This window comes from Epinephelus moara, chromosome 22 (assembly GCF_006386435.1).
Source record: "Epinephelus moara isolate mb chromosome 22, YSFRI_EMoa_1.0, whole genome shotgun sequence".
NCBI lineage: Eukaryota > Metazoa > Chordata > Actinopteri > Perciformes > Serranidae > Epinephelus > Epinephelus moara.
The window spans coordinates 34,707,204-34,721,781 of record NC_065527.1 but is presented as its reverse complement, the minus strand read 5'-3'; the positions used below and the strand labels follow the sequence as shown (position 1 = coordinate 34,721,781).

At 38.6% G+C, this 14,578-nt stretch overlaps 2 protein-coding genes across 2 annotated transcripts in view; both read left to right on the top strand.

Annotated features, from left to right (window-relative positions):
* Positions 1–14,578, top strand: part of ssr2 (signal sequence receptor, beta) — a 35,473-nt gene that overhangs the window by 11,933 nt on the left and 8,962 nt on the right. The window contains exon 3 of the mRNA XM_050034046.1: positions 13,301–13,399. Coding sequence (XP_049890003.1) covers positions 13,301–13,399 — 99 coding nt within the window. The remainder of the gene's footprint in view (positions 1–13,300; positions 13,400–14,578) is intronic.
* On the top strand, positions 7–13,287 carry LOC126383523 (histone H2A-like). The gene has a single exon (XM_050034055.1). The coding sequence runs from the start codon at positions 8,446–8,448 to the stop codon at positions 8,758–8,760; it is 315 nt and encodes a 104-aa protein (XP_049890012.1). The 5' UTR covers positions 7–8,445; the 3' UTR covers positions 8,761–13,287.

Genomic DNA, 14,578 nt, shown 5'->3' with positions numbered 1-14,578 from the left:
TGTGACTTCAGGCAGAGAGACCGCTGCATCAGAGCAGAAGAGCACGTTTTAAAATACATTTATTTTATCAATTAGTTATTAACTTTTACTATTTTTAGCAACTTGCCCAATCGGGCAAGTGAGTTGTTAGTTTACATGCCCGACCTTGAGTTTTACTTGCCCAGGGGCAATCGGGCAGTCGTTATTGTTGAGCCCTGGTTTAAATGGTGCCATAATTGAGCACCCTCACATTAGACATGACAGTCCTGGGCTATTTTTGAAAGATGGAGTTCATTTCACACCTAGGGGAAATGATATGTTTTAAGTAAATTAGTTAATTGTTTTAAAGACCACCTCCAAACACAGTGAACTGCTTACTGTTGGCAGTGTCACTGCTTTTGAATTTGGCCTTTAGGACACATTTTGTTAGGCCTGAACATAGCCCAGGCTGTCATGGCTAATGTTCAGTTTTTTATATTCATCTATAACTTGTTTAAAATTTCAATAAATTCTATATTTGCACTCCTGTCTTTATTACTGACTGAATGTTGTATTTCACAATCAAATCTGACTGTCAATTGAAAGGACAAACAAATCATACACAACAGATAAAACATAAAGCATTAATGTTTAACATTGTCATTGACAAATAATTAAGCAGTCCATTTCTTTGTGGGCCTGATTATTTTAACTTTGTTCTTGAAGATAACTAAGCACCTTACACCCAGCAGCAGAGCCTGAGAAGATTTTGGTCAGTACCCTTTGTTTGCTGCTCTGTTAGAAGTCTAGTTTTAAGACAGAAGAATGTGACTGGATAAAAGGGCTCAAAGTGAAAAACAAAGAATTAGGTGGACACAATAGTTTTGAAGCCCCCAAGGAGGTATCACTTGTTCGCTATGTTGCCAACTCTGAGAGGGTCTTCCTCAGGCAAAGGTATTGTGACGTTTTTATAGTGAGGCAAATAGAAACATAATCAGCCAATTGTGTGTTATGTTTTTTTTTAGCCCCGCTATATAAGCCTCAATACCGAGCAATACCCACAGAGCCTTCTCATATGTCACAACATCACAAATAAATAATACCTCCTACGGGGCTTAAAACTATTCAGTGTGCAGATAATTCCTTATTTTTCACAAAAGGAGAATAGTTTCTCAATGAATTTTCTTCATTTGTCGTAAATGTCCAAACAAAACCAGCACATAACATCAGCTTTTCATTTTCTTTACATTCTGCTAAGATAAATGCAAACTTGGGTAAATGTTAAGACAAATGATTAAGCATTAAGATGCCATTAATAACTACTATGTTTTGTTAATGGTTTAAATCACCACTATATTTCCAATCATCACAGGAAACTGATGAATGACAGCTTTCAAAAAAATTGCTTTTTCTCTAAAGTAAATTTTGTCTGATCCATTTTATATAACAAAAATTATAACCATTACACAAACAGTTTAACAAAATAAAGTCAAATCTTGCATTCATGAAAACATTCATTTTAAAAGGTTACAAAAAGTACACATTAAATAAATGAAAAGATTTGTAACAGTAATTCTTAAACCTATGGATTAGAACCCAGTGTCATAATTTGCAAAATCTTAATTTCTTGTGAAATAACCTCTTTAATGTGGAGTAAACATCACATTTGCCGAGGCATTTTAACTTTCCTCAAGTGTCCTACATGAAAGGGGAAGCTATAGAGACCAAAACCGTTTTTTTGTACCAGGCTGTAAACATGTTTATTTCTGCTGTAAAGTTGAGCATTTTAACATGGGGGTCTATGGGGATTGACTCGCTTCTGGAGCCAACCTCAAGTGGCCATTCAATGAACTGCAGTTTTTGGCATTTCCGCATTGGCTTCACTCTTCACCCCCGGAGGTTGACGCTTGCTCTGAACCCAACTGAATGACCTGGAGGGTTACAGCAAATTACCTCATTTCAAGTACAAGTCCATAACAGAGTGTTACAAAGATCAGGAAAATATACACATCTTTGAGGAAATGTTACACTCCAAATTTACAAGCTCCTTTGTTTAATCACCACTTTAGTCTTTGTAAAAATCTTTTTCTTTTATGATTTACTCTCCTTTATAATTCATGTTTTATCCATGTTAATATTTGTTGTCCTGTTAAAATGTATATTATGTATTTATATATTCATGTACTTAGATCACAATGTGTTACACAACAAACTAGGAGTACTGTCACCACCAGAGACGGCTGGTATAAGTGGGCTAGCAGAGCTACGCCCTGCCTATCTTATACAATAAAGACGAGAAAATTATTAAATTAAAGAGAATATTAAAATATTAGTTATTGAACCTTAGAACTGATTGTATTTGGCGGAACCTATAGCAGCAACAGCACTAAAATAGTCACAAAAACGCAGGATTTGTGGGCTGATTTTTTTACAGCCCATACTCCTAGAATCAGCTTCCAATCCTTGTTGTCACATCGTGAGTGACAGGTGTCATGACAAGCCCCCTTGATTTACTGTCCAGTTGGGCTAAATTAATCCAGACCAGGCCACTGACTTTTGGCCAATGACAGTGCGTGCAAGTACAGTGAGAGCCTGCCCGCTGTTACTGCAGTGGGAGAGTGAGCATTGAGTCTTGCGAATTGTGTTAGCATCATGCTGAACGAGGTAAATTATTTTAAATGCTGTCTATCGAGCGGGACCTCATCCAAAAATCATCGGACTTAAATGACTTGGTGATTAACCTGTTTGCATCCCAGAAAGGCCGTTGATGTGAGCTTCTCTTCAAATAAGGAAGGCCCAAGCCCTAACCTCTTATTAAAGGAGCCTTACTCCTTTCCTTTCTTTACCTTTCCTGTCTGTGTGTACAGCCGAAGATAGTTTGCGTGCGTGCGTGCGTGCGTGCGTGCGTGCGTGCGTGCGTGCGTGCGAGAGCTTTTGGCTCCAGAATGTTTTTGTAGTTAGCCTAATTCTCTAGTTTTGTTGTAGTGCATTGTTGCTGTAACCTGGTACTGTGTCTCGGTGTGATGTTACTGTCACTGCAGCTGAACTATTGCTCAGTATAGGCCATAGGCCTAATGCGTTAGCCCTCCCACCCAATTTAACCACGAGCCGCTACTGGTCACCTCAGACCTTTGTTTTTAAAAGTACATGGGGAACACTTCAATTCTTAACAGTATGACAGACACCATGTTGTTGTTGTTGTTAACGTTATAGAATTTCTTTATCATTACAGTGTATTTCGTTTCAATGTGGATGTTTTGGAGAAGACATTTTGTTTCCATAGCTGACATATCACAGTTACATACACAAAATTAAATTCATTTTGTAACGTACGGTAATATAAAGTCCCTCTATTGCCAAAAATGACCTTGCGTACTCGACATTGCTTGTTTTATCGACATTTCGACTCTTACGAATAATTCGCACTGTCTACGTGAGCTGAAGGCCGACAAAGAGAGTCCGAGGTCCCACCCAACGCTGCTTGCAGCTTTAATTGTATTTAGTTTTTAGCCGTGCCTTGTGAGATCTAAGATACGAAAAAAATTGTAAAATAAGCCTACACCCTACACTGTAGCTTCTTCTGCATTATAAGTTGATGTTTTACAACTTTCTGCAAGTATATCAGGATCCCTGTACGAGGTACACTGTAAAAACTATTACTTAAACTACTTAAACTGAGGGCACTACTGTAGAAATGATTATGCGCTCAACTTCCAGTGAGATAGCAGAAGTAGTAGTAAGCTAGTTAGTCATAGACTGTCCGTGGTTAGTCCCACGGCTACTCTTGGTGGCTAACCGCCAACACTGGTTCTTTTCTAAAGTAATTTGCCTTCAGTTTAGCAAATACCGATTTATTTTTTAACAAATATTTAACTAATGTTAACTTACCATTTCCTAAAATGTCTTGGCGGAGCTCTGGTACCTGTTGCACTATCCATGTCTGTAACAACTAACAACCAGTCTATACTAAATTTTTGTCCTCAGCAGTGTGTTGAACATGTAACCAGAACAAAAAGGGATTGTTCCTGTTGCCAAACGTACCATTGATGAGAAATAAAACCACAAGAGTTTCACAAGACATAGCGAAAAAGTATGAAATCAGAATTTGCAAAAGAGAATGACATGTAGACTGACAGGTCCGTCACTCAATGTCAGTACATGATATCCCTGTCTTTCCCCATCTGACTTCATTCTCAACCTACATTAGAAAATTGCTCATTATAAAATAGACTCAGCAGCATACCTTGAAATATGTAGGCTATTTAGTCATTAGGTCTGAGAATGTGTTACTGATTTACAATACTTCCTATATATCATATAAAAAAAAAAATGCCAAAAGTTATTTCTTTTACTATTACTTTATATTACTATTACTTAAGTCTGCTGCTAAATTCAGCATCATGTTTCGCTCAGAACACAGTTTTTAATAAATCTGAAGTTATAAAAATATGTGAACTGCGTCGTTAACGCAAACGAGCGGAGGATTAACTAAGAAACATGACATTAATTAACTTTATATGGAGCTACAGTTAATATTGAATTATGTTAAGTGTGAATGAATGAATGAATTTTATTTTCGAACGAGTATAAAAATAAAAAAAATATAATTATAGCTGCTGCGCAGCGATGGGTCGGGTCCGGGCATTTTTAGGCAATTCTGAGCAACAAGCAGAAGAATTGCAAGACATTTAGGAATTTAGCAACACAATCTGCCTTTTGCATCAGCTGAGGCTTGAACTCACAACCTCTTAGACTAAGGATCAATTTCTATCTCACTGAGCTAATTAGTCAGTGACAATTCATGTGTAGCTTCACAAATTGACTAAGCCAAACATGCAGGTGTAGCAGCCGTCCATGCATGGAAAAGCAGATTTCAAACCACTGTAAAAAATTCAGTTATCGAAACAAAAATCTGAAAATACACATATTGCATCTGGACAGCATGGAGATGTTGGTAATTTGTTTGTAGCAATGATTGATTTGCTCCACAAGTGAAAAACTGATGTTTAAAATTGCCATTTTTACATTGACTCCAATTGTTCACATTAGAGCAAAATTCAAAATGCTGTCAAAAATTCAGTTTTTGAGATAAAATTCTGAAATTTGCCACACATCATCTACCATGACTCTAGAATTTTGTCATTTTTTTCATGAACATTGAAGATTTATTTAGCAAGAATTTGCATGTATATGTTTACAGTACCGTTTACAGTCAAACATTTTGATGCACTGTAGGCTCAATTTTTGATAAATCAAAAATCTGAGAAACATAGTTTTTGTAGGACAGTCTGAAGATGCTCTGTAGCAAGTTTGGTGTCAATTGAGCAAAAATTGTGGGAGGAGATAGGTTTAAGAAGTTTTACAGTTTTTGAAAAAAACAGAGTGATGAACTTTATAATTTCTAATAGGTTTAAATGTACAAAAGTTTATTTAGTATTGGGGCTACAGTTTGTTGAAAGTTGTGAAGTTGTAGCACTTATGGTTGATTTGTTATGAATTTTCAAAGTTTTGAACTTTAGACGCTTGCTGTAGCGCCACCATCAGGACTATTGGCTTGAGTTTACAGCTGAGGATATCTGGCATGAGACTGGACCTTTGTGCAAAGTTTGGTGAGTTTTCACCCATGGAAAGTATGATTTCCTCGGAACAAGAAGAAGAAGAATACCTAGGATTACAATAGTGTCCTGGCAGCTTAGCTGCCCGACCCTAAAACAAAAAACATATCAACAAATCATAGTATGCACACAAGTTCGAAAAAGGAGTAGGAAGAAGTATACACTTTTTTTTTATTCCTACACCTTTTTAACTTCACGGTTTATATAATTTTATATCATTGCAAATAATATGTATACACAAATATCCATATAAATATATAATATCCATATACTACACAAATATTAATATAGTTATATAATATCCCTATACTATATACAGTGTTTCCCATTAATTGAGTAGATTATTGGGGGCCCCCATAGTCTAATTTATGCCCCCATAATCTACTTATTTGTCTAATATGGTTTCATATGAGTAAATGGAATGGGAGTGGCGTGTTTTGTATCTGAAGGAGATTTTATAGATATAGCCTCTTAATTTGGTTCTCATAGTTTAACCAGATTAATGCATTTAACTTTGAAATGTACACTTTTTTCCCCAGGGGGCCATGACCCTGGACCCACCTAGAGGGTCCATGGTCCACCCCCCATAGTTTCACAAAATCCTGTAGGAAACACTGATATAAATATCCATATACACATATACTCTCCCTTGAAAAAGAGGTTGTTAATCTCAATGGGATCCTCCTGGTTAAATACTACATGAATATCCACATAAATATTTAACTATACTAAGCAATTATAATATAACAATTTTCACTATTTTATTTATATCCCTCCTCACACTCCCAGGTAACACACCTCCTCTATATACCTGTTTAGAAATAATTTTTTGTACTTCTTTTTAAACAGATTTATGTTTGTACTTTGTTTTATCTCCATCTCCAGACTGTTCCACAAAGTCACACCACAGCTCAATACGCACATGCTTTTCATAGTTGTTCGTACTTTGTTTTTTGAAATTTAGATCTCCCCTTAGATTATAACCTCCCTCTCTTTCTGTGAACATTCCTCGGATATTTTTTGGCAGTAGATTATTCCTTGCTTTGTACATTATTTGCGCTGTTTTGAATTTAACCAGATCTATAAATTTCAACGTGTGTGATTTTATAAACAGTGGGTTTGTGTGTTCTCTGTATCCAGCATTGTTTATTGTCCTTATTGCTCTTTTCTGTATTGTGCATATTGGCTGTAGAGTGCTTCTGTACATATTTCCCCAGACCTCCACACAGTAAGATAGATACGGTAAAAACAGTGAACAGTATAGAGTGTATAGTGATTTATGATCCAGAATGTGTCTTGTTTTCCCAAGAATTGCAGTGCACTTTAAAAGCTTTGCTCGTATGTGGTTTACATGTGCTTTACATGGGGTTTCCAGCAGATTTTGTGGTTAAGGACTACACCAAGAAATTTAATCTCATATACTCTATTTGTGTGTTATCTATTATCAGTTCTACATGAGAGTCTGTTTTAGGTCTTCCAAACAGCATAATTTTTGTTTTGCTCAGATTTAATGATGATTTATTTCTGTCAAACCAGTTTTAGTTTATTTCTGTTGTAATCATCTTCAAAATCTGCTGCAAATTCTCCCCCGAAACAGAAAATGCTAGTGTCATCGACACAAAACAAATGTCAATCATTTTGATACTCTACATATGTCATTCACATACAATATAAATAATTTCTGACTTAATACTGACCCCCGTGGTACTCCGCATGTAATGTCCATGTACTCCGATTTATGGTCACCTATTTGTACAAACTGTTGCCTGTTTCTTAAATAGCTCTTCACCCAGCTCAATCCAACCCCCCTTATACCATACCTTTCTGGTTTATATAATAATGTGTTGTGATCAATGGTGTCGAAGGCTTTTTTTAGGTCCAAAAATACTCCAACTACTATTTTTTTTGTTGTCTATACAATTTGTGATTTCTTCTATTAATTCGATTAGTGCCAGAGATGTTGATCTGTCCGTTCTGAATCCATATTGACTGTCTGTAAGAAGATTGTGTTTTTCAATGTATTTTTCCAGTCTGTCTGCAAAAAGTTTTTCGAGTATTTTGGAGAATTGGGAGAGTAAAGAAACAGGCCTGTAGTTTGTGAAATGGTGTCTATCTCCAGTTTTAAACAGCAGTATCACTTTTGCTATCTTCATTTTGTTCAGAAATGTACCTGACTGAAAAGACAAGTTGCAGATGTGGGTTAATGGTTTTGCAATTCCTTCAATAATGTTCTTCACTGTTGTCATGTCAATATCATTCCAGTCTGTAGAGGTTTTGTTTTTTACATTTTCTTACCGTCTCCATGATTTCTTTTTCATCAGCTGCTCCTAGAAATATTGTACTTGGATTTCTGTCCCCCATATATTCTACAATGCCCCATTCTGTTGTCTGTGGTTTCTTTATTTTTGCTGCTAATTCTGGTCCCACGTTTACGAAGAATTTGTTAAAACCAGTCACCACAACCTCCATATTATTTATGGTCTTGTCTAGGCATGTGCCTATTACCGGTGTCACGGTTTACCACGGTAAAACAATGTCACGGTGTCACTAACCGCCCATTTTCCGTTCTGACGGTGAAGGCCAACGGTGTAACCTATGTTTCATAAATGGGAACTTCAGGAACTCAAAACTCAGAAATAATTCTGTGCCAGTCGTACATTTTAACTGGCACACACTCTGAAATCATGCAGCCTCAGTCAGTTAGTACTAGTCAGTAATCAGTATAAATCCACTCACGTGCAAACTGCAAACATGGCTGAAGGAGGAAAAGCTGAACTTTTCCCACTGGCGAAAAGGACGAAGTCGGTGGTGTGGGACTATTTTGGCTATCAGAAGAACCCACTTTGTCCCGACTTTAAAGAGCATCAGAAAAATGAGCGGCTGCGGAAAGACCAGAGGAAAAGCCAGAGCCAAGGCAAAGACCCACTCCTCCCGTGCTGGGCTCCAGTTCCCAGTTGGCCGTGTTCACAGGCTGCTGCGCAAAGTAAACTATGCGGAGCGTGTCGGTGCCGGCACCCCCGTCTACCTGGCGGCTGTGCTGGAATATCTGACCGCTGAGATCCTGGAGTTGGCTGGAAACGCTGCCCGCGACAACAAGAAGACCCGTATCATCCCCCGTCACCTGCAGCTGGCTGTCCACAACAACGAGGAGCTCAACAAGCTGCTGGGCAGAGTCACCATCGTGTAGTTAATTAACGGCTCTATTAAACTTTTAACAGGTCTATATTAGCCTACACATTTAAACAACTGGTGTGATGATGTGTTGCACTGACAGGAGATGCCTGGTACGTGCTGTCACTCATGAACGGTCAAACAAATATTAGCCTACCATTTGAAAGTCTAGAGCACGAAAATAGGACGACACCTGTTTTATTATGATGATCATTATTATTATTATTATTATTATTATTATTATTATTATTATTATTGTTATTACCGCAGTAATACCAGTTACCGTGGTATTTTTGCCCACGGTTATCATACCATCAAAATCTCATACCGGCACATGCCTAGTCACAAGCATTCCGGGTAATTTTTCTCCAATAGTTTGTTATATTATTCTTTCTTACATATCCTCATAATATTGGTGAATTTATTTTTATATTTTTTATACTTTTCCTCTGCCTCTATAGTTTGATGCTAACTGAACTATGTTTGCTGAATGTGTTAGTATCTCTTAATAAGTCATCAGAAATCCCCTTTAGAATGTGCCTATGTTTACCTTAAGCTAGCTCGGGCCATGTTAAAGTAAACAATATTTTAACGGAGCAAGGCAAGCTAATTGCCAACATGCTTGGTTGAAAAGGAGAAAAAAAAAACAATGCTTTGAAATGGCTTTCAGAGATGGCAGAGGTATGATCACATAATCCCGTTTGAGCTATAGCAGGTGGTGTGTTCCACGTTTTATTTCCATATTGTACCTGGAAAGAAAATTAGAGTACTGTAAACAAACTGTTAACATTTGAAATCACCAGTTTTGGTTCAACGCCGGAAGTTGCGCACATAATTCACGCCAGGTATCATGGGGGCTAGGAATAAGGTGGATAGGCTTTAGGTTTGTAAGTTCTTGGTATTTTGAGTGGGGTCAGCTCAAAAATTAGGGCTGTTAGTTGTGCGTGTACATTAGGGTGGGGTGATAATACGATAATGAGGTATCCCGCGGTATCTAAAAATAGCAACGGTATCAGTTTCATTACCGTCATTTTAAAAAGAATCTGCTGCGCATATAGGTAGGGATGTCCCAATCCAGCTTTTTCAATTCCGATCCGATAACGATATTACAGCCTTGAGTTTTGGCCGATACCGATCCGATCCAAGCGCGTATTATACATATTCACTTATTTTGTTGTCAGTCATGTTAGAAAAGGTTTGATCAAGCGATATTACTCTAACAAGAACAACTACTTAATCGGGTTAGTTAGAATGATCCACAACAGTTGGTATGAGAAACTGACCTGTTTATTGTTAACAGGGTTAAATAAACAAACTTTAAACTTGAACATTAACATTAAATAAAAAATATAGCTGGTTTGCTTTGGCTGCTTTGGCCCCTTAATAAATAGAAAATAAATCAACACAAGAAATCTTTAAAATGTCTAACATTGAAATTAAAATAGCAGCAAGACTCCACACACTTGTGCTTTGGCCCCCTAATAAATAAAAAATAGATTAACACCACAAGACATTGTTGACATTTAACAAACAATGCAGCCTTTCCTTTTCAGTTATTGTAGTAGTGTCAGTGCCAGCCTGGTGCTGCTGTTTCCTGGGACCAACAGAGGGGACAAAAAACCACACACAATATTGTACAACTGTTTAAACAAGCAATAGTCCATCCATGGCTCCAGTTTCACTAATTGTGCCCAAAACAATGTCATCAGTGCTCTTTACTTAAACAGTAAGAGTGTAAACCAAATAAAAATATCACTCTCAAAAAACCAGAGCAGAAAATAAATAGTCAGTTAACTAAATAGACCGCTACTCTTCCTACCCTCCGTGTGTGTCTGCATGCTGGCGGCTGGCCTGGTGGATTGATAGTAAGTGCTGGAGAGGATCACTGGAATGGACTGCTTGAATCGCGGAGCCATGAGCTGGCCGGAAAACCTGAATCGGACTCAGTGAAAAACTGGATCGGAGTTCTTGGATCGGCATTTTTCCATGCAGTCAGATCCAATGCGGATGCACGTTTTTTGCTAATATCGGCAGCCAATACCGATCCGAATATCGGATCGGGACATCCCTAAATATAGGCCTACAGGGGCCTGATATAACATTAATTTATTTAATGCCTAAATAATGAGCGCTTGTCAAGCACGGTTGAGTTTGCAATTTAATAGCCTACTATTACAATTTAAAACTAGTAGTAGGCTATAATGTTTCTCTTAACTGTTGATTCGGGAGATGACATTTGAAAAAGTTTTTGGATGTGACACCGTCACATGACAGCTCGGACGTGAGAAAGAGAAGAAAAGATGGCAAGCATCAAGCGAGTTGCCCCCCCCCCCCCCCAAAAAAAACAAAACACAACGTCATAACTTCTGCAAGCAGCAGCAGGTCCAGTGGCCATCAGAGTGGAGGAGGGAGAAGCACAACCCGAACCACCCAAAAAAAGATGACTCTGGGCAATCTCCTTCAAAGAGAAGCAGATGCGGTGGCAGGTCCTGTCAGCACCATACAGGAGTGAGCAGGAGCAGAGATAACTGCCTGTTGTCGCGAGCCCATTCAGGGCTGTACGTTAACTTTTTTAGCCCATAGCACCGGTGCTACAGAGGGTGATAATTTTGTAGCACAGGCCAGAAAGTTTGTAGCACCTGTCACGATAACAAATTTTGCTGGCCGATTAATTGCGTCAGAAATTATTGCGATAAGCGATAATATTGCCCAATATTGTGCTTTTTAAGACAATTTTTATTATTGTTGTAATTTTGCTGTTTTTAGACCATTTTTAAAACTTATATGATGATAATAAAGGCATAATGATGCAAGTACACCCTTTTAAAGGGAAATAAACATTTATTTAACAAGAATATTTACGAATACAAAAAAGAAAATTTAAATATCCGAAATAACGTGTAAAAATACCAAAATAAATAAATAAAGACCTTATGAATACAAAAAATTACAAAAAAATAGACTGTCAGTCTCTCACTCTCAGGTGTTAAGTTGGTCGTATTCACTCTTTTTGTTGAGATGGTTTTAGAACAAACCCGGCATACCGGCTCGTCCAAATTACTGGGCTCCCCTCTGTCATTTGGTTTAAATTCAAAACACTCTCACACAGGGGCCGTGGCATTTGGTTTACGAACAAGTTCCCTGTCTTTCTCTTACGCTCAACTCTCTCGCCTCGTCTCCCCCTCATGAAGATCGCACTGTGTGTGTGTAGCCCATAGCCCCGCCTCCCCCACAGAGACAAAGGCACTCGATGACAAGAGCTTTCCCTCCGTTCATTATGCTAACGAACCAACTCACCTGGCTGCCATGCACGGCAGTGAACGCTTTTGTCGTCTAGTGAAAAAAACGAGAAAAAAACAGACCACACACACACACACACAAGCGGCTCGCAAGCAACGTGTGCTACTAGGCAAATAAATTCATCGCACAAACATTTTTTTCCATCGCTGTACAGCCCTGCAGTTATTCAGGCAGATGAAGACCCCCTTCTCTGGTGGAAATGTGATGGGGCCAGGCATTTTCTTCTGATGTCGAGGGTTGCCCAAAAGTACCTGTGCGTTTGTGCCACGAGCTCTCCATCAGAGCGGGTGTTCAGCACCGTGGGCAAAGTTCCACTACATGCCCTGCTCCAGCTGGAATAAGTAAACATGCTGGTTTATCTGGCAAAAAAAACCTTGAATAGTTTTGAAGCATAGGATGCTGCTATAATTATCATTATAGTTTGTTTTTATTTCATTTTCAATGAGGAGTAGCCTGTTCTGACGGACAGAAAAGTTAAGACTTGGAGAGGGTGAACTTTTCAAAGTAAAGGTAGGCTCTAAAAATAAACCAACGAACAGTATTTCCTATTGCGTTCTCAGGATAGGATTATATATGCCCATTTTCAGTCATGCCTTGTTATTTATTGTTCTGTTTTTCTTACTGGATAAGTCCTAGTACTGGATGCTGTAGAGCTGTGCTTTTAATTTGATTTATGTTGATAGATTTTAAAATAAACCAACAGACTGTAGCCGTTGCGTTCTCAGGACATGCTGTATAGCACACATTATCGTTACTGCTATTGTTATTTATTGTTACCTTTAATTATTTGATAAGCCTATAAGTATTGGATGCTATAGGGCTGTGTTTTAATTTAATTCAATTGTGTCGATTACTGTACTGCAAGTGGACTGTAGCCCACAGACAATTTGTTGTTATTTCATTCTGTTTGGTTGACTGCTGCATTTGCGTATTTGTTAATAAAAGTTGTTAATGTTGTACATGTTTTGTTGTTATTTTTTTAAGTATTCTTAAGCCTATGTAATGTTTGCTATTCTGTTTCTGAATGGTAAAAAGAAAAAAAAAAAACACCACGTTGAATCATGGCAAAGTGTGACCAGAAAAGCACTGTTGAAGCTGTCATTTTGGGATATTTGTCAGGAAGTTTCTCACAATGCCTCCCTGTGTTTTGGAGAGAGTTGTCAGATGGTAAACATTCAACATACAGATATATTGTACTGTATGTACTGTATATACAGTTATCTAACTGAGTGTCTTCTTTTTGTCTGTCTCTACAGCGCTGCCCTAGAGGTGGAGCTGTCGGATGATTCTTTTCCCCCTGAAGATTTTGGAATTGTTTCGGGAATGTTGAACGTCAAATGGGACAGGATTGCACCGTATCCTTGAACCTAATGGTCCTCTCTTAGCCTGCAGTTGTTAGTGCTGTAGGATGAAGTCAGTGATGTTAGTTTTAACACACATCTGTATCCCCGGTTACTCAGGGCTTCACACTGACACTGACTTGATCTACCATCAATCATTTTGTAACCTCTGGCTGCCTCTGTTAGCTGCACATAGATTTAAAAAGTGAAATGATGACATGTCAACATCACAGACTGCTGAACCTATGACACAGTGCAACTGATGGTGACAATTATAGGTAACGTACAAACGTAATTAAAGCCTAGCAGGTACAGTACCCTGGTATCTTTGAAAGAGAGACAAAATACACCTCCATCACTGAAGCTAGACATGACGGATTTTTCAGAGAAAAAGTGTTGGGTGACACTTTCCTTTCGTGTTCCACACCCAGAGAATTTTGTTATGTCGCAGACATTGTCATATTTTATCGCACAATGTGATTGGTATATTTTAATCATCGCCATAGAGAAAGTAGTTTTAAATCCACACTAACTCCGACCTGCATTCAGTGTTTCTGGCCACATATGCAGCGGTCTGTCAGCAGCAGCTCCTGCGGAGCAGAGAGGATAGGCTGGTCTATTATACTTCTGTGGGCCGGCCAAACTGCCTTCACCAGGCTGACTGATGACAGACATTTACTGAACCAAAATCTTTTTCGTTTGTATTTATTGATTTCATTGATTTTATTTCCCTGCCCCCCGTAGCAAGTGAGACTGGGAGCTGATCAGTCAGTGTAGATATGGATGATAAATTAAAAACAGGAAAACAGCATATTTGTGTGATTTTTAAACAGCTGTCGGTGCAGATTAGGGTTGTGCCGATGGGCGATCCGATCAACGCCTCCGCCCGCTCGACACAAGCATACTCGTAATGTCCGTAGAAAATCCCTGCGATGTGAAAAATACATGCCGAGCAGTCACTGGTGCGCGGAGCGGAGTCCGCACGGTCGTAAAATCTGAGCTTTACGCGCACAGGGCTTGCGGACGTCTGCTTTGAGTCCGCGCGGACCTCCGCGGAATCCGTTCCGCGTATGTTCCGCCCGAGTATGTTCGGGCCGAGCGGTGAACAAACCAAACAACACAATGTCAGGAGAAATTGAAAAGATATGCCGTCTATGTAAAGTCAACTTGCTAATTAAGGAGCCATTACATGTT

Bases quoted from the DNA above. Each gene is read 5' to 3' on its own strand.
- LOC126383523 (XM_050034055.1), top strand. From the start codon at position 8,446: ATGAGCGGCTGCGGAAAGACCAGAGGAAAAGCCAGAGCCAAGGCAAAG.